This window comes from Dipteris shenzhenensis, chromosome 23 (genome assembly GCF_047967505.1).
Source record: "Dipteris shenzhenensis isolate YYH24624 ecotype China chromosome 23, Dip_SZ_1.0, whole genome shotgun sequence".
Lineage (NCBI taxonomy): Eukaryota > Viridiplantae > Streptophyta > Polypodiopsida > Gleicheniales > Dipteridaceae > Dipteris > Dipteris shenzhenensis.
The window spans coordinates 31,654,548-31,681,806 of NC_141618.1; the positions used below are offsets into that span (position 1 = coordinate 31,654,548).

The 27,259-nt window shown below is 44.8% G+C and overlaps 1 protein-coding gene across 1 annotated transcript; it reads right to left on the bottom strand.

The window, feature by feature from the left end:
* Positions 1-18,490: 18,490 nt before the first annotated feature.
* Positions 18,491-25,678, bottom strand: PUR2 (Glycinamide ribonucleotide (GAR) synthetase). The gene is made up of 4 exons (XM_087394974.1): positions 25,276-25,678; positions 21,643-22,016; positions 19,637-20,167; positions 18,491-19,480 (listed from the first exon to the last, which is right to left on the bottom strand). Exons 1-4 carry the CDS (start codon positions 25,574-25,576, stop codon positions 19,052-19,054), a joined length of 1,635 nt encoding a protein of 544 aa, XP_087251100.1. The 5' UTR covers positions 25,577-25,678; the 3' UTR covers positions 18,491-19,051.
* Positions 25,679-27,259: the final 1,581 nt, after the last annotated feature.

Here is a 27,259-nt window from a genome sequence, read left to right on the forward strand (position 1 = left end):
GTGGGATTGGTGGTGGTGGGCATACGATAACCACATGGACAGTCCTTCAAGAAGTGTGGGCCCTGGCATTTGAAACATGACATCAGAGGCTTTGAAGTGCCTCAATAGGGGCATTCACTTGCTCTATGGGGACCTTGGCATGTATAACATTGGAGCGGGGGTCTCTAAGCAATCGAGTTTAGATCCCTCGCTCTTGCATTTACGGGGGTAGTTTGGAATACAGGGACTTTTTGATCCTCTAGCAGGAGGTAGTGGATTAGGGCACCACTTCCCTCCTCGTAGGGGTAATAATCATGAGGTCCATGATCTAGATCCATTTCCTCCCAGTCGTTGGGAAATTCTTCAGCCAACACTTGACTGACTGGGGTGATACGAGGTAGCGGGGGTTGCGATGCTAGTATGGGGGTGGTAGCAGGGCTGAGCTCAGTACGATGAACTAGAGCTAGCCATAGGGCCACCTTGAGAGATTTGGGTGTTAGGCCGGGCTATTAGGGCTAAGGGGGACTGCATTTGATACATGGGTTGGGGAAGGGACCTCGAAAATCCACATTGGGAGGTATCATGGTTTCCCCAACGATGGAAGTGTGCACAGTAGAGTTTTGGCCTTGCCCTTAGGTGCGGGCACTCATTGGAGGGTTGGTTGCCATTGCATACCCCACACCAGACATTGTCTCTCCGTGGAAACAAGTGGGGGTTGCTCGGCACCTCCTAGGAGGTTCTTGTCCTCCATTGCTGGCCTAGTTGATTCAACAGAGTGGAGGCTAGCTCACTCACATCCAAGCTCTTAGGCTCGTTAGCCTCCTTCTTACTTGACTCCACACTCGAGGACCTAATCGATGGAGCTGTTTTGGAGGGAACTAAGGCCTTTTTTGAATCCACCTTGTCCATCATGTTGTCACATATACAGATGGCCACCTTGCTACATAGATCAAAGGAGGTGGGGTTCATCACAATGAGGTGGTCATGCAGCTTTGGGTGTGCTAATCCAATAAGAAAGCGAGGCAACAGTCGTTTGTCGCTCATCTGCTCATAAGGCTCATAGCAGGCATTGAGGTGTTCAATCCTCGTAATGTAATCCCTCAAAGATTCCTTGTCATTCTGTTTCACCCCATACAATTGGTTGATCGGCTCCATTTGTGGCTGCTGGGGGCGAATCCCACAATAAAAGCTTTTCTCAATGTCTCCCAGTTGATCTTTTCTTCTAGGGTGAGAGCCCTATACCACTGGCTTGCCTTGCCATCCAGGCTGAGAATGCATTGGCCATCTCAAGGTCACCTAGTGCACCAAAGGCTTCACAAATCTGCTCGAATCATTCTACATGGGAGACCGGGTCTCCTTCTCTGAGGAACTTGGTCATTAGCTTGGAAATGGCTGTGGGACGGCTTCTTGAGGGATTTTCCATCCCTACAGGGAACACTGGGGTGGGTGGAGGTCGTGTCCTCTCTCTTCTTTCCCCCATGCTCTTATACCTTCTTTCTCTCCCACTCCTATGCTCCCCTAAACCCTGTGCTCCTCATCCCTTAAACTCCATGATCTACGAGGGAGATGAGTTCTCAACCATGTACTCTACCCTGAACCTTGGAACCTCCTTCTAACCCTGGACTCCTTCTAAGCCCTGGAACCTCCTTCTAAACCCTGGAACCTCCTTCTGAGCCTTGGATCCTCCTTCTAACCCTAGACTCCTTCTAAACCCTGGAACCTCCTTCTAAATCTTGGAACTCCTTCTAAACCCTGAAACCTCCTAACCCTAGACTCCTTCTAAACCCTGGAACCTCCTTCTGAACCTTGGAACCTCCTTCTAAACCTTGGAACCTCCTTCTAACCCTAGAACCTCCTTCTAACCCTTAAACTCCTCCTAAACCCTACAACCCCCAATGAAGGCGAAAGCCTCCATTACCTCAACAAAGATGATTTACGTTCCTTTTACACATACATGCACTTTGTTTACTTACCACACTTAAGCCTACATCTCTCATCGGAACACGACTCGAGGTCCTAAGCTACACATATACTACAATCAACAACCCTAATATATCTGTAGGTGACAAAAAGCCTCGGAACCCTGCTTACTGAGAGAACCCAGCTCTTCCTACGAAAACAGTAGGAAAGAGCCAACATTTGGAGAGTGTGCGAGGGGAGGAAGCGAGAGGAGAGAGGAGAGGGGGGCGAGGAGTAAGGGGAGAGGGGGGTGGGGGGTGAGAGGAGAGGGGGGGCAGGGCGACAGGTGAGGGCAGTGGGTGAGAGGGCGGGGGGTGAGAGGAGAGGGGGGCAGGGTAGGGCAGGGCTACGGGGCAGTGCCACGGGGTAGGCGAGGGGGCAGAGAGGGGGACAGAGAGGGGGTGGGGCGGGGCGGTGCTACGAGGTAGTGCCACGGGGCAGGTGAGGGGGCAGAGAGGGGGTGCGACCGGGGTGGGGCGGCATTGCTTTCGTAGGAAGAGCTAGGTTCTCTCAGTATGCAATGTTCCAAGGCTTTTTGTCACCAACAGATATATAGGGGTTGTCGATTGTATTATATGTGTAGCTTAGGACATCGAGTCATGTTCCGGTGAGAGACGTAGGCTTAAGTGTGGCAAGCAAACAAAGTGCATGCATGTGTAAAAGGAACATAAATCATCTCTTTTGAGGTAATGAAGGCTTTCACCTTCATTCGGGGTTGTAGGGTTTAGGAGGAGTTTAAGGGTTAGAAGGAGGTTCCAAAGTTAGAAGGAGGTTCCAAGGTTCAGAAGGAGGTTCCAGGGTTCAACAGGATGTTCCAGGGTTTAGGAGTCTAGGGTTAGGAGGATCCAAGGTTCAGAAGGAGGTTCCAGCATTTAGAAGGAGTTCTAGGGTTGACAAGGAGGTTCTAGGGTTTAGAAAGAGTCTAGGGTTAGAAGGAAGTTCCAAGGTTCAGGGAAGAGTACACGGTGAACTCGTCTCCCTCGTAGATCATGGAGTTTTAAGGGATGAGGAACAAAGGGTTTAGGGGGAGCATAGGAGTAGGAGAGAAAGAAGGTGTAAGAGCATGGAGGAAAGAAGAGAGAGAAGGGAGGAGGAGGAGGGAGGAGGAGGAGAGAGGAGGAGGAGGAGGGATGAGAAGGAGGAGGAGGGAGGAGGAGGAGGAAGGAGGAGAGGGAGAGGGTGGGTTGCAAGGTTGGAGGAGAGGGGAGGAGGAGTTGCAAGGTTAGTACATGCTTTTGGATGTGGAGTGCAATGAAGCATGGACACTTGAGACAAATGCTTGGAATACCAAAGTAGACTCAACACAATGCCCCAAAGAGTATGGGCTTCATTCCATTATGGGGTATTTATACAAGTTGGAGAGCTTCTCTCTCTGCAAAAGTTGTATCACAAAGTTGTAACACAAAGTTGTATCACAAAGTTGTAACACAGAGTTGTAACACATTCTCTCTATATGTAGAAGTTGTAACACAAAGTTGTATCACAAATTTGTAACACAAAGTTGTAACACAAAGTTGTAACACAAGGTTATAACACATTCTCTTTCTACATGTAGAAGTCGTATGTAGAAGTAACACAAACTTGTAACACAAAGTTGTATCACAAAGTTGTAACACACAGTTGTATCACATTCTCTTTCTACATAAGTTCATGTTGGCACAGAGTCAACAGGTTGGCTACTTTCCTATCGATAGAGGTGAAAATGCCAATCACATCTCTGCTAAGAGGAAACCCCATCCTATGGCATGATCTTTCCAATTGGTTGAATAGGCTGTTCATACCTCCAACCCCTACCAGCCCTAAGCCCAACCAATCAACGCTAGAAAAGGGGCAAAACCTACCCAAGATTCCCATCAACAAGCTAGGCCAGTATTTCAAGGGTGATGACACAAACGCCTCTATCCCCATAGTCCAGCAAAACCAAAAGGTGGAAGCCATCCTAGATGGGGGAGCGGGAATTAGTGTCTGCACCAAGGAATGCTGGGAGAAATGGGAAAACCTGCACTTGAGCAAACCCATCTAGTAGTAAAGGTAGCCAATGGAGGAACCACTGAACCCTTGGGAGTGATGACTGGCATAAACATTAAGGTGTTTGGATTCACATACCGCATCAGGTTTGTGGTCATGGACTTCACTCGATAGCCAGCTTATGAAGCTATCCTAGGCAGACCCTTCTTGCAAATGTCTGGACTCGTGCATGACTGGTGCAATGATAATATCTACTTATGGCACGAGGAGTAGATCATGAGAGTGGACCTACACACCTACAAGGCCCATCCATTGGCAGGACATCTCTTTGCCCACAGAGTCTGACACCATTGCCCGAACCACCTCCGTAAAACTAGTCCAACCCTATGACAAGGAAGAGGATGAGAAGGAGTATGACGACTTTTGGTATGCACCTCTCCCCGAGCCAGAATTCTCATAGAACTGGATGCACATCTTAGCCAACATAGATGTCCAAGAAAGAGTAGAATTTTAGATCACCACCCAAGAGCTCGAGGGTCTAACCCCAGTGGTCCCCTTAAGGATGTTTAACATGCTCAAACCCTGAGAGGTAAGCAAGGGAACCGTAAGGGTAAAATCATATCTTCATTGGTTGTCCTACGTAGGTGCCACGACTGCTCACCACAAATTATCCTCTAACTAGGGAAATAGGGTAAGTAGGGTAACCACGCCTGTCAGCTCTATAAGTACACAATGGAAGAGCCCCCTTCACGTCCCAAATCCCCTACATCCAAAGGCAAGGCTAAGGCTAAAAAGTCCACTGCTCCGATAGAAAAGGAGAAGGAGATTGAGGATAAGGAAAACCTACAACAGGTACCAGCCCACTACAAGGCCTATACTATTCAGGATCATAAGATCTTATACCAATAGGCCAAACGATCCCAAGAGGACACTTGTTCTCAAGGATATGATGGGCCCACCATCCTCGGTCAAGGAAGTAAACCTAGTCCTAGAATGGCAAGACCCACAACCCGTATTTGTCATCAATGACCTCACTCCCAACGAGGAGAATGCCCTAATAGCTCTCCTATGGGAATATAAGGACTGCATGGCCTAGAAATACACAGACATGAAGGGAGTACCTACTGCTATAGTGCAGCATACAATCCCCATGATGGATGATGTCAAGCTAGTATGGCAATGCCCCTACCCTATGAATCCTAAGTACGCACTCATAGTGAGGCAAGAAATCCAGAAACTCATAGATGCAGGTTTCATCTATGAGATTGAGCATACAGACTGGGTATCACCCATTGTGATAGTCTTGAAGAAAAATGGAAAAATTAGAGTATGCGTGGATTTGAAGAAGGTGAATGCTGCCACGACCCCCTACCATTCACGAAACATGTTCTAGAAAGGGTACCATCGGAAAGGAAGTGTATAGCTTCCTGGATGGATTTTTAGGTTACAACCAAGTGTCGATTGCAAGATCCACATAAAACCGCCTTTGCAACAACCGAATTGGGTGTATATGCAACTAGGGTGATGATATTTGGATTAACCAATTCCCCTACTACCTTCCAATGTATGATGATTACGGTATTCAAGGAATATCTAAGGGACTTTGTGGAAGTCTTCTTAGACAATATGTGCATGAACTCGAAATGGGATGACCACCTGAAGTATCTCAGGCTTGACCTCGAGAAGTGTCGCTTATACCACATATCCCTCAACCCCCTTAAGTGCCAGTTTTGGGTCAAACATGGTGTCCACCATCTTGGGCCACAGTGTGTCCCGAAATGGAATCTCTATGGACCACAATAAAATCAAACTCATCTTGGAGTTACCATCCCCCACCAACGCTAAGGGAGTCCAACGATTTACTGGCCATACGGGCTATTACTGAAGATTCATCTTGTTCTATGCGAACATAGCCTACCCATTATACAAACTAGTAGTATCCTTTGAGTGGATCGAAGAATGCCAAACATCCTTTGAAACCCTTAAGCTAGCTCTATCCACCACCACACGAGTGTTGAGGTCTCCCAACTGGAACTTAATATTCCACATCCACATTGATGCCTCTAACTTTGCCATTGGATGTGTGTTAGCGCAACCCGGGGAGCATAATTTGGATTACCTGGTATACTTTGCAAGCCGTCAACTAAATGAGGCTAAAGTTAACTACACCACCACCAAGAGAGAGGGCCTCGCCATGGTCTATGCAATAAGGAAGTTCAAGCACTACTTGTTAGCTAACAAGTTTGTCTTCTTCGTGGACCATCAAGCATTGCTATACTTGGTACAGTGCCAAACGTCATGATCACGATACCCCACCGGGTCGTTGCCATCCCAAACCACACCGCCCCATTGCCATTCAAGTACCACATCGATCATGGCCTTGGACACTTCACGCTAACCATTGCCATCGAAGTTCATCACTGACCATTGCCAGCAAAGTTCAGCACCAACCATAACCATCAAAGTTCAGCATTGACTATCGCCATACCAATATCCCACCGATCAGGGGGATAGGAATTCTATAAAAGTAGGCCTACCCCACTGGGTCATCGCCATAGCTGTTACCCCAGAAATTTGATAGTTTCCTGCCCCCCTCGTCTACATCCCAACCAGCAAATTTATGTCCTATTCTTCCTCATCCACTAAGTCCCTCATCACTCAACTTCCACTCCTGTTTGCGATGGAGTCTCAACATGACTTCTTTGAGTTTGAAGCTGACCTGGGGCTCCACTCTCACCCTATACGAGAGGCCGCTGGCCCATCAGATTCTCAAAGCACCCCTTATGGCAGAATTCCGATGCCGATTGAAATACCCATGGAAGACTTACAAGACGAAGACACTTCTAGGAGACATGCCACCCAAGAAGAGCCAGCTACAATAGGCATGCCTCCCATAAGAACAGGAAAGCGCACCCCAGCGCCCACCGTAGGCAAGTACAAGATCGTGTGTTCACAAGCACACTCGCCATTGGGAGAAGCATGGCTCCAAGAGCTAGATGCTTGTGTGGTACACTCGTGCTTTGCTTACTAGGGTCACAACTACATCCTCCACTACCACACGGCAGCAGCATATGCCGCTCTCCAGGACTCAGCAGTCATGGAAGCCCTCAACTTTGTAGGCTTGGGAAGAGTAGCAGCCCATCTCCCATGCCACCTGAACATGACTCTGCTGGCGAAATTTCTCAAGTCATATGACAACAACACCAACATTGGTGTCTTGTGTGGTGTAGTAGGCAATCCCCACCACTACAAGATCAATCAAAACATAGTGCGGGCAGCATTCAATCTTCCAGTGGTTGGGGAGAAATAGTCCGACGGTCTATCACTACAATCAGCACAAGTGCAGGGGCCGCATGCAGTAGTTCACCACCATCCACAATCCTGAAGTAGAGCGCCCAGCAAGAGCCTTGCAATGGCTCACTCAAGTGAAGCACACTGACCATCAACAGTCCATTGTGCCCAATATCTTGCTAAGAATGGTGAACTTACAAGAGATGAATTGGGTTGACTACTACTGCAACCAGATGAGAGATGATCCCAGCACCCACAGGGATGTCATCGGCAATCTCACGTTGTACATGCTGGTCCTCTATTACTTGAAAAGTCAGCATCTGCTTCGGCCTCGCCAAGAAATTCACCACCAGTCCCATTCAAACCGAGTAAGAAGAGACAAAAACAAGGCCCAAGCAAGTGAGGACAATGCCAAGTGCCACTCTAATAACTCAAGTGCAACCGGAAACAAGTCAGCTGCTCAACCAATATGAGGACCGCCAGTTGCACGAATTCATGCAATGACAACTATGCCTATATCACAGGCAGGTCCTCAAGATAAGGGCAGCCAAGTACAAGGAGGGCCTATCCTCATTGAAGACCTCCCAAGCGATGACACAATCGACATTGGCCTCCATACAAAAGTCAAAACTATGCCAACCACCCCCGCTATGCCCTTCGTCTCAGTCTCCACTAGCCCCCAGGAGACAACATCCTTTGCCACTGACACCTCTTCGACGCCATGGGTAGGCCTAGCAGAGGCCATACAATTTTGCAATGAGCCCCAGTATAGGGCAAGGGGAGGCTATAGCCACATGACAGCTAAGCAATTGTCACATGTAGATGTGATGGAGATGAATCTCTTTGAAGCCATGGCACAATTGCCCTAAGTCACCCACATAATCTTACAGAGGAGGCAAGAGCAAGCATAACAACTCTCCTCCAATCTCATCCAATCCCAACTCTCTGCGCATGAAAGCCAATCGAGTCATAGCTCAAGCAACAGGCCATGCCACACTAAATCGGGCAGAAGAATGTCGGGCCAAGGTGAAAGAGCTCAAGCTCATGCTTACAAAGGTCAAGGATGACCTCATCACTAGTGAATCCCTAATCCAAACGCTCATGGACCAAGTGGACAAGGTGGAATTAGCCCTGCACACGACGTTGGAGCACCAGGCACAGGCAGAGCAATGGTATGCTTTCTCACAGGAGTCCCACGACCAATAGATCCACTCCTTATAGGATCTCCTAGCACAAGAGAGGAACCTCACGGTTTCCCTCCAAGAAGAAATCAAAACCAGCATGTCACTCGCCAATTTGAGGAGTCAAGGTTGGAAGACCACAAGTAGCAGGAGTTCAGGATGTACAGGGAGGTGTCTACACAATTAGCCACGTAAACACTTGCACCATGCACCATCGCCCAAACCCTACAAATGCACTTTGATGCACTCCGCGCACAAAACCTCATCTTCCACCTAGACCTCACTACTCCACTTCTACCTAACGCCCTCCAAACTATTATTCGCCGTAATCCTGACCACTGCCTACCCATCTTAGCCATGTCATATTTTTCTCTCAACCTTCACCCTAGTTCCCTATCTCTTCTCTGCCCCTCCAATCTCCAAACCCTATTCGCCCATCCCATTCTTCTTAATTTTCAAGCCTGATGCTACGTCATCTCACTAAGTCCCTTAATTATCCTATGAACGATAAAGTGATGCAACTCGCAAAGCTCGAGGAACTCACGCCATGGGTCTGCACTCCCAAAAGTCTGCATGCAGACATAAATTAGATGTAGACCTACGGCCGAGCCTCAGCGGTCCAAGCTCAAGGACACCTTGCGGCCTACCAGTCCACCACCTACCAACCCCTCGGAATAATAATCCTCTTTAATAGGGTGCTACAAGCTCTCCAAGACTCACTTGAATCCTTGATGAGCAATTTTGAAACAATTCACGTAGCATACCCTAAGGAAATAACCGAGGACGAGGGAAAAAATGCAGCCACCCTATTTAATACCACCGTCCCCTGCAGATATTCCATTATCGCCTCCCCTAGATCCTGCCCAACCCACCCAACAAGCCGCCCAACCTCCTCTCCCTCGGACAACACTACCCGAGTACTCAGCTAATGCCTCCAACACCACCAGCACCCAGCACGGACCCTCCCAACATCGATGCCATGACTCCTGTAGGCCACACAGAGCCAGAGGCCATGTCCCTTGTGTTGAGATATCGAGCTCCACTCGCGATATGCTAGGGTGACCGTTTTGTATTTATGTCACCGACTTGTTAGCTGGAGATGCGGTTGGTACACTGCCCACGAATAATAGCTGGATGACAGCTATCCTTATCTACTCTAGTTTGTGGCTCAGTTAGTATGCCACCTTAGTTAGTTGAGTTTGGTTTGAGACCCACATATAGGGTTCTTCTATTTTCTTTGTATGTGAGTTCTTTTGGCTTTCACAACTAAGAAGAGGAAAACTGTTTTCAGCCTCCACCTTTGTGTGTATTCCCCCATTGTGATTGTGAGAAAGCCTCAAGTGAGACTCCTTCCCTCTCTCCCACTATCTTCACATGGTATCAGAGCCTTGTTCGTGGTAAGGAGCTCAAGAAAGCAAACCAAGTTCGCAGTGTCCTGGTAAGAGGACAAGTGTTGCTTTCCTTTTTCGAGTTTGGGAGCAAATCTCTGCAGGTAGCATAGCCGAAAGTACAAGAGTGCACTGTCTTAGATTGAGACGCCCTTCACACTGTCTTAGATTCGAGGTCATTTCGGGGCCCGTTTTGGAGGCGGAAGTTCTCCGCAAGCACTCAGAAAAAGGCCCTGTTTTTGCTGTGCGACCACTACTCGGCTAGTCCGTGAAAAGTTGTCACAGAAATTGCATCGTATGCCTGTGTGCAGAGATTTTGGGAGTTGCAGATTCATGCTTGTTGCCTGTTGATGCAAAATCGTCACTAGGAAGTGACTGTGTGGTAAAATACCACTTTTGTCAGTTTTGCAAATCTGCCCGTGTGAGGCAAAAGCTGTGTTTTTGCAGTGACAGAATATTTTGCAGTGTTCTGTAATGGCATCTGATTCCCTTTCACAGATTGTCACTGAAAAACTTGACAAGAACAACTTCCAGGCATGGAAGTTTAGAATGACGAATTTCTTGATGGGAAAAGGCTATTGGGAGTTCATTACAAGAAATGAAGAAGAACCTGTTCTTCCTAATGTTCCCAATCAACAGGAAATGCAGGCATTCAAAGGATGGCATGAGAGAGCCAGGAAAGTTATGTACTGGCTGTCTATCAGTATTTCGGACTCCATGATTGTGCATATTCAGGATGCAAGTACGCCAAAGGTGGCATGGGATACATTGGCTAAAATGTATAGCACAAATACGCAGGCCAGGAAAATGCAGCTCAAGCAGGAGCTGCACAATGTGCAGAGAGAAAATATGAGCATCAATGACTACCACATGAAGGTGAAGAAAATTGCGGATGCACTTGCTTCCATTGGGTCGCCAGTGGATGATGACGATTTAGTTTCTGTGACCTTGAATGGTCTAGGAAAGGATTATGCACAGTTCCGGACATCCATTGCCGTCCGTGAAAAATTCCCTGATTTTGAGGAGTTGATTGCTCTTCTAATTTCTAAAGAGCAGAGAAATGGTGGTGCATCTTCTTCAGCAGGAACTTCAAAAGAAGCTGTCTACTCAAATGCTGGCAGAGGTAGAGGCAGAGGTAGAGGAGGCCGATCTGCAGGCCGTGGTAGAAATCAGAATATGCAGCAAATGCAAGAAAACCAGTCCTATGCAGGAGGACGTGGTAACTCTAGAGGCAGGGGGAGCCAAAGAGGCCGTGGTGGATGGCAGAGAGGCCAAAATGCAAACAGCAATGTTGAATGCCACTATTGTGGCAAAATGGGTCATATGGCTAAAGACTGCTACAAAAAGCAGAATGACATTATGAATGGAAAATTGCAGCAAGGCAATTATGCATCCTCTAGTAGACAGGGTGATGACAGAAATGAGCATTTGTTTATGGTACAACATATGACAAATTCTGTGACAAGTGCAGAAGAAAGCAATGATGTGTGGTATGTTGACTCAGGCGCATCAAACCACATGACAGGTCATGCTGAATGGATGCAGGATGCAAGGAAAATGGAAAAACCAGGATTTGTGGAGACAAGTGATGATACTGCACATCCTATTGTGCAGATTGGCAAAATTCCTTTGTCTATGCAGGATGGGAAAAAGAAATACTTGTCTGATGTATTTCATGTCCCAAACATCACCAAGAACCTGGTTTCTGTTGGCCAGATGGTTGAGCAGGGCTTGCAGGTCAGATTTAATCCTCATGGATGCTTTATTGAGGATATGAAAAATAATGGTCGCTTGATAGCAAAAGGAAAGAAGAAGGGTAGGATGTTTACGTTGGATGCGAACATGCCTGAATTGAGTGCAGCAATGTTTGCACATGGGACCGGTGTAGTTGCAAATATTGATATCTGGCACAAACGCATTGGTCATGTTAATATACAGTGACTTAAATCAATGCAAGCCCAAAATATTGTTGCAGGATTGCCTAAATTCAAGGTTGCAGAAATGCACAAGGTTTGTGAAGCCTGTCAATTTGGGAAACAGGCAAGGAAACCTTTTCCTAGGCATGTTCAAGAGAGTAAAAAGCCATTGGAATTAATCCACTCTGATGTGTGGACTACTAAAGCTGCATCTATTGGTGGCTGTCACTATTTTGTCACATTTATTGATGACTTCAGCAGAAAACTTTGGGTGTATTTTATGAAAAAGAAAAGTGAAGTGTTTGGGCACTTCAAAACTTTCAAAGCTATGGTTGAAAAAGAAACAGGCCTGCAAATAAAATGCCTAAGGTCAGATGGAGGGGGAGAGTACCTCTCAAATGAGTTTGCAAGGTTCTTGCAGGAGCATGGTATAAAGCAGCAATATTCATGCAATCATACCCCACAGCAAAATGGAATTGCAGAAAGGAAAAACAGGCATATTGGAGAGGTATCTCGGGCTATGCTAAATGAAAAAGATCTACCAGATTATTATTGGGCTGAAGCAGTTGCTACAGCAGTTTATATAATGAACAGGACTCCCACTGCAGCAATACATGGCATGACGCCAGAGGAGATGTATACTAGTAGGAAACCAGATATTTCTCATTTGAAAATTTTTGGTTGCATTGCCTATGTCCATGTGCCAGATGAGTTGAGGTCCAAGTTGGATCCAAAAGCTGAGAAGTGCGTCTTTATTGGTTATTCTCTGCAGCAGAAAGGGTATAGATGCTATAACCCTTCTACACGTAAGTTCACAGTGAGCAAAGATGTTGTTTTTGATGAGATGAGTAGCTGGTATAAACCAGTAAATGTGATGATTGATGTAGATGCACAAAATGGTAATGCTGCACAGAATTCACAGCAGCAATCACAAAATATTAGTGAACCTGGAGTGTCCTCTAGCAGTGGTTCACATACTTCGCCATGGACAGGCAGATTGAGATCAGGAGAATCTCCTCAAAGCAATGCAGAGAGTGGTATGCAGGTATCACGAAAAGGAAAAGAGAAGGTAGATCAGCCCATGTTTGATGTGAATGCAGGTCACTCTTATGTGGACGGTGAATCCAGTGGCTCAGAGCAGAGCATTGATGATGAGTTGGGTATTCCTTCTGTTGTTACACCTGGAGTAAGGAAGACCAGGGATGTTTTGAGAGCACCTGGAAGTGAGCCTATTTTGCGCAGGTCTACTAGGGTTAGATATCCTGTGGATAGGCTGAAATATGATGGATTTACTGCCATTCACTATGCCTATATGGTCAAAGTGATACAGGAACCAGAACCCACTTCTTTTGAGCAAGCCATGGGAAATGAAAAATGGGAGAAAGCCATGGATGAAGAAATGGATGCCTTGGATGCTAATGCTACATGGGAATTGGTGCCTTTGCCTAAAGGCAAGAATGCAATTGGCTGTAAGTGGGTTTATAAGATCAAGCACAATGCAGATGGTTCTGTGAATAGATACAAGGCAAGATTAGTTGTCAAGGGATATGCACAGACATATGGCATTGATTATGAAGAAACTTTCAGCCGAGTTGCAAGGATGGCAACCGTAAGAGCAGTCATTGCTATGGCTGCATCAAAGGGATGGTCTTTACATCAGATGGATGTAAAGAATGCCTTCTTGCATGGTGATTTGCAAGAAGAGGTCTTTATGGAGCAGCCAGCAGGTTATGTTCATGCTATTCATCCTGAGTTTGTTTGCAGGTTGAAGAAAGCCTTGTATGGCTTGAAGCAAGCACCTAGAGCGTGGTCTGACAAGATAGGACAGTATCTTGTCACTATTGGCTTTCAGATTTCCAAGGCAAATTTCTCACTCTATGTGAGAAAAACAGAGAAAGGGATTATGCTGCTTGTCATTTATGTTGATGATTTGATCATCACACGTGATAGTGATGAAAATATCCTTCATGTGAAAATGCTATTGAAGCAGAAGTTTGAGATGAAGGATTTGGGAGAGCTGCGTTATTTCTTGGGCATTGAGGTGATTAGATCACCAAGTGGGATACAGCTCTTGCAGAGGCAGTATGGATTGGACATGCTGTCCAAATATGGGATGACAGGCTGTAAGCCTATTTCAGTTCCTTTGGAGCAGAATGTGAAGCTGAGCGTAGATGCAAGTGAGCTTCTGGAAGACCCTACTATGTACAGACACATAGTAGGAAGTTTGATTTACATGACTATTACCAGGCCAGATTTGAGCTATGCTGTTGGGTTGGTAAGTCAGTTTATGCATGCTCCAAGGAAACCGCATTTGGATGCGGCTAGACGCATACTCAGGTATGTGAAGTCCACATTGCAGTATGGACTATTTTATGAGGCTGGGGTTCAGATACAGTTGCATGGATACACTGATGCTGATTGGGCTGGTAGTATTTCTGATAGACGATCTACCAGTGGATATGTGTTCTCTTTTGGGAGTGTTGCAGTCACTTGGAGCAGCAAGAAACAGCCTACAGTTGCCTTATCAAAGAAGAAACAAATGTCGAAATAATGTTACGGCTCTAAATAGCATCCACCTGTATCTTCTCTTCCTCTCTACCTTTTTGCAACAAACATATAGACAAATTGTAAGACAAAAATGTAATAAAGAGACAATTTTCAAAGAGAAATCACTTCATTACCTTGAAACCCTGTGTTCTTTCTTATGAAGTTGATCCTCTATGCTCCAATAAGGCAGAGAAAGAGGCCAAAATGATAGAACACTCTTTTTTTGTACTTGTTCTTAGAAAAATCAGGTCACACCTTTAGTTTCTAACCTCTCTCTCTCTCTCTCTCTCTCTCTCTCTCTCTCTCTCCAACCCTCTCCCCCTCTCCCTTCCCTCCCTCTCTCTGTCCCCCCTCTATCAGAGAAGAAACAAATGTCGAAATAATGTTATGGCCCTAAATATCATCCACCTCTATCTCCTCTTCCTCTCTATCTTTTTGCAACAAACATATAGACAAATTGTAAGACGAAATGTAATAAAGAGACAATTTCAAAGTGAAATCACTTCATCACCTTAAAACTATGTGTTCTTTCTTTTGAAATTGATTCTCTATGCTCTAACAAGGTAGAGAAAGAGACGAAAATGATAGAACACCCTTTTTTCGTACTTCTTCTGAGAAGAATGAGGTCGCACCTTTGGTTTCTAAGAAGAGAGTAGTAATTTACGGTGAATGAAAGTGATAACAAAATAGGAGAGAAGAGGGGTGAATAGAGCATAGAGGGAAGTTTTATCTGGGAGATTTTCGTAGGCGTAAGAAAAGCGTGAACAAAGAGGAGGAAAATGACTAATCAAGAGTAGAATAGAGATAGTTTGAAACAAGGTGCTAGAAGATGGCAGGAATGCATTTTTTGAGTGCATGGAGGGGGTGAAACGTTTTGGAAGAGAGAGAATAGTGAGAGAGTTTGTTTGGAAGTCAAAGTTGGTTGAACTACAAGGAAATGTGAACATAGTTCTAGTTTAGGGCTAGATTGGATGGGAGGAAAACGAGGAGGCCTGACATGGTCAAGTCAGACCTGCCATGGGAAAAAAAAAGGAATTTCCCCTAGAATTGGGGAGCCTCTGTTACAAAGAAGTCCACATGGCATAATCTCCTTGATGGATTCCATATTCCCTTATCCAAGCCTCTAATATTTTAATAGTTCTCTAAAGGGCCCCTTTTTTAGTCCAAAATTTTTGTAATGAATGAGTCTGTTCAAGTTGAACTATGATTATAGATCAGCAAATCCAACTACGATTGGAACACCTCAGAAAATGCCTAGTACCGTGAACTATGTAGTTCAGATACCGGAGATGCTAGCACTTGTGAGAGTTAACATATGCCCAGCTATGGATAGAGCTAAGGCGTATGCGGATAAAAATAGATCCATTAGAGAATTGAAGGAAGGAGAAATAGTTTTTCCAGATTTCCTTCACACTCACACTCTAAGTCTTTGACTGCAAGAGAGTGTGCTAAGTTATCACCCTGGTTAATTCTTAAAAGAATAGACAAGGTAGCCTATAAGTTGGAATTGCCACAAGGTTGTAAGGTGCACCGAGTGTATCAAGTTTCTCGTTTAAAGAAATTTTTGCACCCAAGTTACTCACTAATCGAGGGTGTTGTCTTGTTTCAAGAGAGAGGATAATGCAAGGCCAAACCAAGGACCGAGGAACAATGCAAGTACGCAATCGGAAGATACCCACATCTACCTCTATTTGAGGCTATCTGGGAGTCCGTGTACATTCCCAAATTTCATCATCAAGGACACTAATGCCTGAAGAGGAAAGGAATGTTATGCTCAAGCTGAGATATCATGAACTCTTGACATTTTCTTTTAGAGGACCAACTTTTGTATCATATTTCATTGCGCTTCAAGCATATGGTTAAAGGAATCTATGTCAAGGTCCTTGGTGAGGGCGAATTGACACTGACTAGATGATTTTAAAGGTCAAGGGTCTAGGGGCATCAAATTATGTAATTGCCAAGGGGCAAATGGAATTTAATGGTACTCCAAGAGGGGTAAATGGTGCACCAAGGCTTGACCCTAGAATTGTGGCATGCGGCATGTAGAATCATCTAGGGGTTTGTGGGCTTTGTGTATAGCATGCAGGTGGAACACACATAAGTGATGAGAAATACGAGCTCACTGTTACAGAGATTGGCTGGGTGGAACAATTGAGTGTCATAGCCCGTGAGTTGCTTGAATTTAGTTGTGGTTTGTGTCACCAAACACTCTGATATATAGATGTGTAAATCCAAGTATAAAATCCGAACAAATCTATAGCTACACCTTCAGCAAGGTAAGCACTGTTTGCTAATCCCTTTGCTGTAGACTCCTAGATCACTGCATGTCTGTGTCATACTTTGCTTTAGGTTGAGCACCCTTGCAAAATCTGCTCTTCAGTTCTCTGCAGATGAAGATCCCTCCGTTGCAACACCCTCCTAAAATGCGTAGTTCTGCACCAAGGCATGCTGTGGATGTCTACTTCTGCCCTGCAAGAATTGATGGTGTTGAAGCCTCAATCTCACTCTGCTTTTCCTCACCTTGAACGATGATTTGCAGGCTGGGACTGCTGAACTCTGGACTTCCCAACCCCCAAACCAATTACAGACAGTCTAGTCAACCAGTCCCTACAAGGCTGCTCCTACAATTGCCTAGCTTTTGGTCCCTGCTCCAGACCTGCTGCCTCCTGCAGGCCTTGCAGCACCCCTGCTGTACATTCTATTGCTGCTGTACTATGTCCTGTACAAGTCCAGGTACTGTTGCTACTGAGCATGTCTATGACTAAACATTAACTCATGAACTGCCTTACGTTGTCCGCTATTGCTGCTCATGGGTGAGCTCCTACGTTCCCTCCTATGCACTGGTGCTCCCCTATAGGATGTTAGCTGCTCATGGGTGAGCTCCTACCTTCTGCTCCCGAATCCCTCCTATGCACTTATGCTCTCCTACGAGCTGTAGATCTGCACTAACTTGTGCTCAAGGAGACTGGTGAGTCCTGTAGACTGAACTGTAGATCAACCCCCAAGGGGACCTTTATAGGGCACAAGGCCCTCCTGTAACAGCCAACTAGGACAGAGTATGCCGTACAGCTGTATGGGCTACTGTGCCTGTGACTAGTGCAGTTTGCTGCTGCCTACGGACTACACTCCACGCCTTTATAAGCCCCTCCACCAAGCTTCTCTTTAGTGGGTATTTTTTGCTTCCCTTTTGCCCATTTCTTGGGCCTACGGTCGGGCACCCCTGAGCCCCACAACCATCCCAAAGTGGATGTACAATCAACTGACCAGCATTAAAGGCTGCCCTAAAACCAATACAAGGACATTCTCATGCCCAAGGTGGCAGCCAACATGCGGCCCAGATGGCATTGCAACCCCTTATAGTGATACCCTAGGGCTACGCCCTTTCACAAAAAGGTATCAAGCTCCATTTAGGGGCTGACAGGTGGGGTTATAGACCCTACCATCCCAACACATCCTTGGGGGATCGAGCATTTATCGACTAAAAGAAACTATGCAAAGCCTGATCTTTGTTGGGCTCATTCTTTTTCACTGTGCACATGATGAGAGAGTCTCCAGCAATTTGGCACAGTGGCAAATGGGGTCCTAGATGATTATGACACCGAGATAGTTATACTTTGGTTGATTCTTTGTGTAATCGAGGAGGGAAAAAAGGGATAATTAAATAGTGCTCTATTGAAAGTTCATCAAATCGAGGAGGAACACTGTCGTCCTCCATACCCTCTCTCTCTCTCTCTCTCTCTCTCTCTCTCTCCTCTCCGTACCCTCTCTCTCTCTCTCTCTCTCTCTCTCTCCCCTCCCTAAACCATTCCTTCAGTTCTCCCCCTTTCTCTCTCTCCCTTCCGCTCATTCTACCCCTTTCTCTAAATCTGCCCCTACCCCTTTTCTACACTTTGGACCCCGCAACCAGATATGGCTTATTCTTCATTGAAAAAAAGAGAATTGGCTTGGTGAGACTATTCCTTTTAGACTGGTGTTGCTTTATAAAATAGTTCCTGAGGAAATTCACTTGTCCAAGATATAAAGTATATGCATTGATATTGGATTTTGAATTATGTGCCCCCTTTTCTTAGGGAATAAGAGGTATCTATGATGAAATACATAGAAAATTTAACTGTTAGACAAGATTACTGTGAGGAGACAGAAGATGAAAGCTACCACAACATTGAGGCTGCATGTGGGCAAAACGTAGAGAAGCCTGCTTTAAATAATCTAGCCTGAATTCGAGAGCCATTTTCCTCAATTTTACTCTGGGAGAAGTCCACTTAAATATTTGAGACTTGTCAGAATGGAATTTCAGCAATACGAATATCCTGTTGGATGCTACATTACAACAGCCAGCCAACACAAATGGAGGCGAAATGGAGTCATACTCCATGAAGGGTGCAAGGAAATGTATCTTCAATAGAATTTTGCTCACTCTTGGCAATAGGCTGTATGTATAGTTCTTCTCGAAGAAAAGGCAAAACCAGAAAGGACTATTGGATGTAATTACTGCCTACTGTTGATCCTTTCTTGATCAACGCATTTTACTTTTTACTATAGGATTTCTTTAGTTTCCCTTCTGAAAAATACCAAGGTTTGTGACATTGTCAAATTATTCTGCAAATGTCAGCTACTCCTCTTACAAACAGAGGCCATCATCTCTTCCATCCCTGACAGAATAATGCTTCCACCATGCCAAAGCCATTACGAGAAAATGGGAAGAAATTTTTGAACATGCTTTGCTGTCATTGAATTCCTCCTGTTATTTTGGGGTACATGGGCATATCTCATAGAAGGTGTCATGATAGTAAACGGTGTTGCTTCTCCATCTATTTATTTGCTAGTTTCCTGCAACTGCACAATTGCCCTCTTGCAAGCGAGCAATTGCCCTCCAACCTATATCGCGCCGGCAAAACCCATCGGGCCAGATTATCTCATCCACGGCCTGATAAGCTCTCTCCTGGGCTTGTATTATATCTTCTCCTAATGCCACAACACCAAGCACTCTTCCTCCAGAAGCTATAACGTTACCATCAGAATCCAAATCTGTTCCTGCATGAAAGATTTTCACTTTGGGTGCAGCCGCCTCTGCCTCATCCAGGTTTTTTATGACAGTCCCCTTTGTATAGTGTCCTGGATAGCCGTTACTAGCAAGGACTACCACCAATGCTGTTTCATCAGACCAACTAAATGAAGATCCTTCCAGCTGTCCTCTGCATGCAGATAAAAGTGCTTGTGCTAGATCTGACCGAAATCGAGTGATCAGGACCTGCAACAGTTGCTGATTTGTAAGGCACACCCTTCATAGCAAACAAATTAGACAAATGGGTAACAAATTAGACAAACAAATTCTTCTGAGTGTTTCAAGCAGAGTTAATATAGCAGAAAAGGATAAAATGCAGGAAAAGGAAAGAGTGCAACATACTTGACATTCTGGATCTCCAAAACGCACATTGTATTCAAGGAGCTTAGGAATTCTAGAATTCTTGTCAATTATGAGCCCTGCATACAGTACTCCTACAAATTTACATCCTTCTGCTGCCATACCCTTTACAGTAGGCATGATGATCGATTCCATCACCGTCGACACGAGTCCTGCAGTGAGGACAGGAGCTGGGGAGTAAGCTCCCATCCCTCCTGTATTGGGCCCAGTGTCCCCATCTCCGACACGCTTATGATCCTGTGCTGATGCCAATGGAACTGCAGTTTCACCATCCACTAGTGCAAAAAACGAAACTTCTTCACCATCAAGAAACTCTTCAATAATTACACGTCCTCCTGCTTCTCCAAAGGCATGATCCACAAGCATTGAATCAACAGCACTGAAGGCATCTTCCAATGCCATTGCAATGATCACGCCTTTCCCAGCAGCAAGACCATCTGCTTTGACTACAATAGGTGCTCCCATTTCCTTAATGTAACCCTTAGCAAGATTAGCATCGGTGAAAGATTTATACTGCAAAGAGTTTGAGATTTGATTAGATACTGAGTATTAATTGCAAATACAAGAAACATAACAGTCACAAAAGCCATCAATGAGAAGAAACAAAAGATTTCTTTCATTTTAACCTTAAAAAGGCTATAAAAAGGCAACAGAACGGGAGGGAGAGCTGTAATCAGCAAATCTCCACCCACATAAAATACATTGTGTGTAAAGATAGCTCAAGCCACTTGTGAGCCAAAGAAAAAAAAAGCAGATAACACCTGGGAGAGCTAGACAGGAGAGTCCCTATCCATGTCTTCGAAGCCTCTTGGCATAGATAATCAAAGCAGTCCTAAACTAGCCATAAACAAGCATTAGAGAGAAGAGAAATTTACTATCAGCCTTTATAAAACAGCTTAAGCACTCGTTTCATAAGAAAAAACCCCTAAAAATCTGGCAGCACACATTTAACTTTACATGCTCTGATACAAATCTTCACCCAAATAAAGTACATTGTGTGTGAAGATAGTCTTAACGTAATTGTGAGCCAAAGAAGAAAATCAGATAACAGCTGGGAGAGCTAGACAGGAGAGTTCCTATCCCAACCCCTTGGCATAGATAATCAAAGCAGTCCCAGACTAGCCATAAACAAGCATTAGAGAGAAGAGAAATTTACTATCAGCCTTTATAAAAAAGCTTAAGCCCTCATTTCCTAAGAAAAAAACCCCTAAAAATTTGGCAGCGCGTATTTAACTTTACATGCTCTGATACAAGTCTCCACCATAATAAAGTAAATTGTGTGATGATTGTGAGCCAAAGAAGAAAATCAGATAATAGCTGGGAGAGCTAGACAGGAGTGTTCCTATCCCAAGCTATGTCTTCCCAGCCTCTTGGTATAGATAATCAAAGAGGTCCTAGACTAGCCATAAACAAGCATTAGAGAGAAGAGAAATTTAGTATCATCCTTTATTAAACAGCTTAAGCCCTCGTTTCCTAGAAAAAAAACCCTAAAAGTCTGACAGCGGATATTTAACTTTACATGCTCTGATACATTTGTATACAAGACATTTTTAGTCACTGTGGCTCCAGGGGTGTTCCCTGTCCAAAATAGATAGGCCATTAACTCCAGGTATATTTTCTAAGTGGCTCTTGCCCCTGAGGTCTTTTATCTCCACATAATAGACAGACAACTTTTTTGTGAGAGAAGGGGATAGGGGTGTGAATAAACCCTTATCTATCCAGCCAGCGCATGAACAGCAAACATATTCTTAATATTGGATGCCTGTTGACTAGATTAGGTGTATTTTTACTGAATTATTCTTATCCATGTGTGTTCTACCATCAAGGCAAGTACTACAAGCATAGGGCTTTGTAAAATGCAGAGATAAGGCTCTATTTTGGACAGAAAGAAAGCTCACTCGTCTTTCAAGCTAACACAATGACCAAATTCACTATGGCACTACCAAAACAAAGGCTGTAAAGAGAGAAAAGTGTTGTATCACTGGAACCTTTGCTGTGGGGATGCCATACTTCATGCACAACCTCTTCATAAAATCTTTTGATCCCTCTAAGGCAGCAGCTTTAGCTGATGGGCCAAAAGCCATTATTCCTGCTTGCTGAAGATCATCAACAAGACCAGCAACGAGAGGTGCTTCAGGCCCAACCACAACAAGGCCTACTTCCCACTTCTGGCAAAAAGAGATGACCGCAGAACTGTTCATGATGTCCAGATCTGATATACAAGTAGCATCACCAGAGGCAGAAATTCCAGAGTTACCAGGAGCACAAAAGACTCCATCACAACTTGAAGACCGCTGCAACCCATAACAAAGAGCGTGTTCCCTCCCTCCTCCTCCAATCACCAAAACTGTCACACCTTCCTCTGCACAGAATGAGCCAAGGTTTCAACCCGTACATTCCACACCTTCCATGAAGATAGTATTTATACAGCAAAGTCACGTTCACTTTCTTGAAGGATAAGATATTTATTTACAGAATATATCACAGTTCTTCAAAGGGGAAGGGGGGGACAGTCGATAAGTTCTCTTGTTGAAATTGCGGAGCAGATTTTATAATGCTGTTTTCGAACTTCTTTATGACTCTTACCATTGCACACAAACCACAACTATTAGCACAATGAGAGATTGTTCTTAACGTTATGAATACATAAGTCCATAAATCCAATTATCCATATCCGAATACTTTCGACATAACTATGTGACCTCGATGGACATCATCAATACAAACAAACATTTCGAGGCACTCATGGCCTGGATTTCATAAAAAATAGTCCACACATGTAGAAACCCTATGATGAACAAATGCGCTGATTCAAAACTCCTCTTAGGGTACCTGTGTCAGGCATGTAAAAGACAGCCAAGGGAGAGCATAGTATTAACAGCATCAGCCTTGATTTAAAAAGTTAAAAAGCTATAATTAACTGTAGCATTTCTGGGCAAGGTGTGAATGGACAATGTCATAATGCCCCAAATGTAAGCCCCCCTATGAGGAGAGCACAGGGGCTTGTAACCTAAATAGATGGTGTGAGTGAGTGGAGTGTCATGTGGGTGCAAGAACATGGTGCCACATGGGCACATAACCAAGACAAGGGGACTGCCACCTGGCAGAGGTATGGCTTCGATGTGGACAGCATATAGACCTGTCAAGTGGACAGTACATTGAGTAGCCATGTGGGCTGGACAGCAACCATGTGTGCTGCAGCAGAGAATGAAGAAAACATTCAATGTTCCTTGTTGGGATCACAAATCATTTTGTAGCTCAGCAAGAAGCAACCAACAGTCAGTCTCTCATCCAAAAAGGTGCAGTACAGAGCACAGCATGCTTGGCAACTTGTAAATCCTTATGGCTCAGATGGATCCTCTGAGGATATGGATGTTTTCCAGGAGGAATGGAGATTTGTTGTGAGACGTCGATCAGAGTTGCATTGTGATTGCTGAGAACCCAAAGTTTCACGTTCAGAAGAAGCACATTGAGGTTCAGTATCATTCCATATTAAGGAGCTGATCCAGGACACAAACTAAGTGATATTGATATACTTCCCGACAAAAGAGAACTCCAATTTGTTTACGAAGGCTTCACCTATGAGCCCCCAAACCAGGACATGGGTGCAGTAGATCAGTGTAGTTTGTGGCAATATGGGGTGAGATAAAACAGCAGATTCAGAAGGCCAGCACATGTTGCGTACAATTGCTGGCCCTGCTAAAAATAGCAGGGATCTCATATACACTTGTGGCATATTATTCTAACCTGGATATCCTGGATAATGGTTTCCAATTCATTGCTTATGGCTTCCTAGCAGATCAGCAAGTGAGTGCACAATTGGCCCTACCAAAAAATACTTAGTGGTTTGTTTGTTACTCCAACCGAATGATCTTTCATTTCTACAATTTTAATACACCTCTGTTCTAGTTGCCAGGAATTCTTGTCACCTGGTAGGCTCCTCCATTTGATGGGGAACTTGGTAGAGCTTGCTCCAAAGAATCTTATTCGTGAAACCCATGATCTGCTCAGTGTGGATGTGCCCCCGTTCATCAATGGGTGGCAGCTCTAAGAAACATGTACATTCCAAACTACAAGTGGCTTGAAATACAGTGTGGATCATGGATGTGGGATGCAGCTGATATGCAAAGTCCTTGGCCTTCTTAATGATCCTATAAAGGGCTATAATACCTATGGAGCAGCTTAGTGTTACATGCCTAGTGTGAAAGGCATTATGACAACACCAAATGCTTGTATGGGAGAATACATTTTGCCTATAATGAGGTTGCCATCACTGACGTTGCCATCACATTTTGTCACATGAAACAGATCCACTCATCCACAATTGCAGGGAATAAATGATACATACTTTGGAGTTCAAGGAACAGTCAAGACTACAACATATGTAAGCTCAAAAGTCCTCAAAAGTCCATTTTATTCTCATGTGATGGAATACATACTTAAGGATGGTGGTCTCTGCATGAATATGTAAACAAACCTTTAACATACCAGCTATACTATCACAGCTTTTTCCATTTCATTGGGTAATAGCATCTTGGGACAAGTTTCTACACGAACCATTAGAGTTCTAACTTCTTTTGTATGAGGGGATGATATCTTAGCACAACACAGCATCTAGCAGTTTTTTGCGAGGCCACTGTTGCAAGGCATCATACACACGATAGAAAAAAAAGACACAGAAAGAAACTCACCCCTAACAGGCGTCACAGCATAAAGAGCACACCATAATGTGCCTTGATGGCAGCACAAAAAAACAAGTCCAGATCAGCAACATTGGCCCAGGCTAAAGCAGGCCAGCCACACCACCTTTTAGCTAACTATAATGTGCCTTGATGGCAGCACAAAAAGAAATTCCAGGCTAAAGTAGGCCAGCCACACGCTCAGCCAGCCTAATAGGCTGGTCAGCCTTGTTCTGACCAGCTAGTCCACCCATTAACCAGGCCATCATCTAAGGGCTGTGAGCCAACAAACTGATTTCCCATTCCCAATGACCAAAAGCTTGTTTATGGAGGCTATAGCAGTTGAGAGAAACCGGAAGCACCATAAAACGGTAGCACACTCACTTAAAGCGCGTCTCCAAAGTTTGTTTTCATTGTACGGACTTAGCGATTTTCAAATTTTCATACAGAGAAATCGCTTAGGGAGCGCTTCATCGCATGTATAAAGTTCCAGGCCTTCGCGGGCGGAGCTTCTGATTGTAACAAACGACTGTTGGATGATAAATTGTTACTCCGCCTTTCTCCAACTCTGTAATACGTTTCGGATATTTTGCCTATCGCTTTACACGCCATGCGCCGAACCTCGCATGTTCTGATTAGCCTATTATTTTTGTAGTTTCAGAGTGCCGACCGTACTAGCTATTTGTGTTTGCCAGTGTGCATTTCCGTTTAAATCCATATATTCCGCTTTGCCTGAAACTCTTAACACCGTGCGTACGCTGTGATCAACATGGGTGTGGCGTTCAATAGTGCCAAAATATGATTCAATTTATGTGTACCCGAAGCATTTCGATTTCATTTATTCCGTATTCGCACTTATCTGATTGAACTGAAGAAATTTCATGTTCTGTCAAGTAAGTGAGATTTTCGCTTGTCATGGACACCCTGAGCTGTTGCACTGACCTGCTTCCCGTGCACTGCTTGCGGATCCTCGGGCAATCAACTGTGCCTTTAGGACTGTGTTCGCAGAGCTGCCACAAGAACCAGTTCGGGAAGAAAGCAAGTTCCAGATCGACGAGCGGCCATAGGAAGAGAAGCTGTGGAGGGTTTGCAAAGAGGGAAAGGTCGGAGCAAAGAATGAAGCATTGGAAATCTGCGAAGGGCCGGCGCGGCAAGAATGCAAGGAGATGATGAGAGGGAAGGCGACGAGTTTGTGAGGGGAGGAGAGGGGGAGCAAGAAAGGGAGGTGAGGAGAAGCGGCCATGAATTGAAAGCAGAAGATGAAATGAAGCTACAGAATTCTGTTGATGGAAAGCTTGAAATTCAAAAGCTTCACAGAGCGAAGACGATGATCTTCTTCTTTTTGAACAAATTTGCAAAAATGACAAATGTTACACCCATTGCTTTTACCTTTCTCCATGACGTGGCAGCTGAGTTGGCCACCTTCTTTAGGGCTCCTTGCGTCCACGTCAGCAACCCCCGCTTGGCGTCCATGTCAGCCCGGGCGCTCGCTCGCTCGCTCCCTGGCCGTTTCGATTCCCTCGTCGGGATTTTCCCGGCTACAACTCCTCCTGCCACCACGTGACGTCCCCGATTCCTCATGGGGGGATGTCCTCTCACCCACGCCGCTCGAACAGCACGGCCACAACATTATTGGTTGTGGGGAATCTCATGTCCGCCGGAGTAGCTGCTTTTTGTTCGGCCTCGGCAGGTCGCCCGAGGCTGTGGACGACCAAAAAAGTGAGAGACTTGAGGGCCCCATCTCATGTTGATCTAATCAAATGGGTAGAAGCTCCCGCAAATGTCCAGTCATGCCCTTTCCCAGTCCAGGCTTCCAAACATTTGTGAATACCCCCTATGTTTACAGCTTTGCACACCCCTTTCATAGTGTTGGTGAGCGAGTGCACGGGGGAAAACAAGCAATGCAAATGCAATTTGCATTAGTTGACCTAAGGGGAGGAAAGGTAATTGAAAATCCCACCCTCAACATCATTGTAGGTGTTCCACCTCTTATCCTAACATGCTCGTTGTTTTTCAAAGAGTGGCACCTAATACTTAGCACTGGTAGCTAATTTTTGGCAACTGATTCATAGTGGCACATAGCTCCACAATGCTAGACTAACAACAACAAGGTCATCAAACACAAAACTATTATATAGTAGAGAGTTCCTAGAGTAACAAAAGTAAGTCCATCAACAATATGGCCAACACCTACAAGAATAGTCCCATCCAAGGTATGCCTTAAGTCGTAAACAATATTGTTGGCCCTTCCTCGTTTACATATAACTTGACCCAACATAACAAAGTTAAACGTTGCACTTACATACATTATTCTACCAAAATTAGCTAAGTTTTTAATTAAGGAACATAATCTACTTAAAAATGTTAGTCAAACAATGTCACATGTCACCCCTATAGAATCTTGAACCATGTGGAGGGCACCTTCTCTCTCTCTCTCTCTCTCTCTCTCTCTCTCTCTCGCCAAAAACAATGTCACATGTCAACCTAGTAGAATTTTCAACCATGTGAAGGGCACCTTATGTCATAGAGTGTGCGACACTGGTGGCATCATCCTTCACACAAGCATGCTCTCTCTCTCTCTCTCACACACACACACACACACGCACGCGCATGCATGCATGAACACATGCACACATGCACACACAGACACATGCATGCACACATGTGCATGCATGTGTGAGTGCGTGCACGCACACATGACACACAATCTTTCACTTGCAAAAAACAAGTGACCTTTGCCCTTTACTCATGTGCACGTTGCCCTTGCATTGTAGGGGTCGTTTGGATCTTCTCAAAAATACCTTCTAGAATAGATGCTCCTATAAACATTATACCCATTTAGTATATTATGTGTACATGCATATGTCCAGATTTTGCAAAATCTCATACCCTTGTATATGATAACCTTCAATTTAAAATATCCACT

Excerpts from the sequence above, each read along its gene's own strand:
- PUR2 (XM_087394974.1), bottom strand. The coding sequence starts at position 25,576 with ATGGCCGCTTCTCCTCACCTCCCTTTCTTGCTCCCCCTCTCCTCCCCT. Across the intron at positions 20,168-21,642 it reads ATGGCATCCCCACAGCAAAG|TATAAATCTTTCACCGATGC; the intron begins GTTCCAGTGATA and ends AACTCTTTGCAG. Across the intron at positions 19,481-19,636 it reads TTGGAGATCCAGAATGTCAA|GTCCTGATCACTCGATTTCG; the intron begins GTATGTTGCACT and ends CAACTGTTGCAG.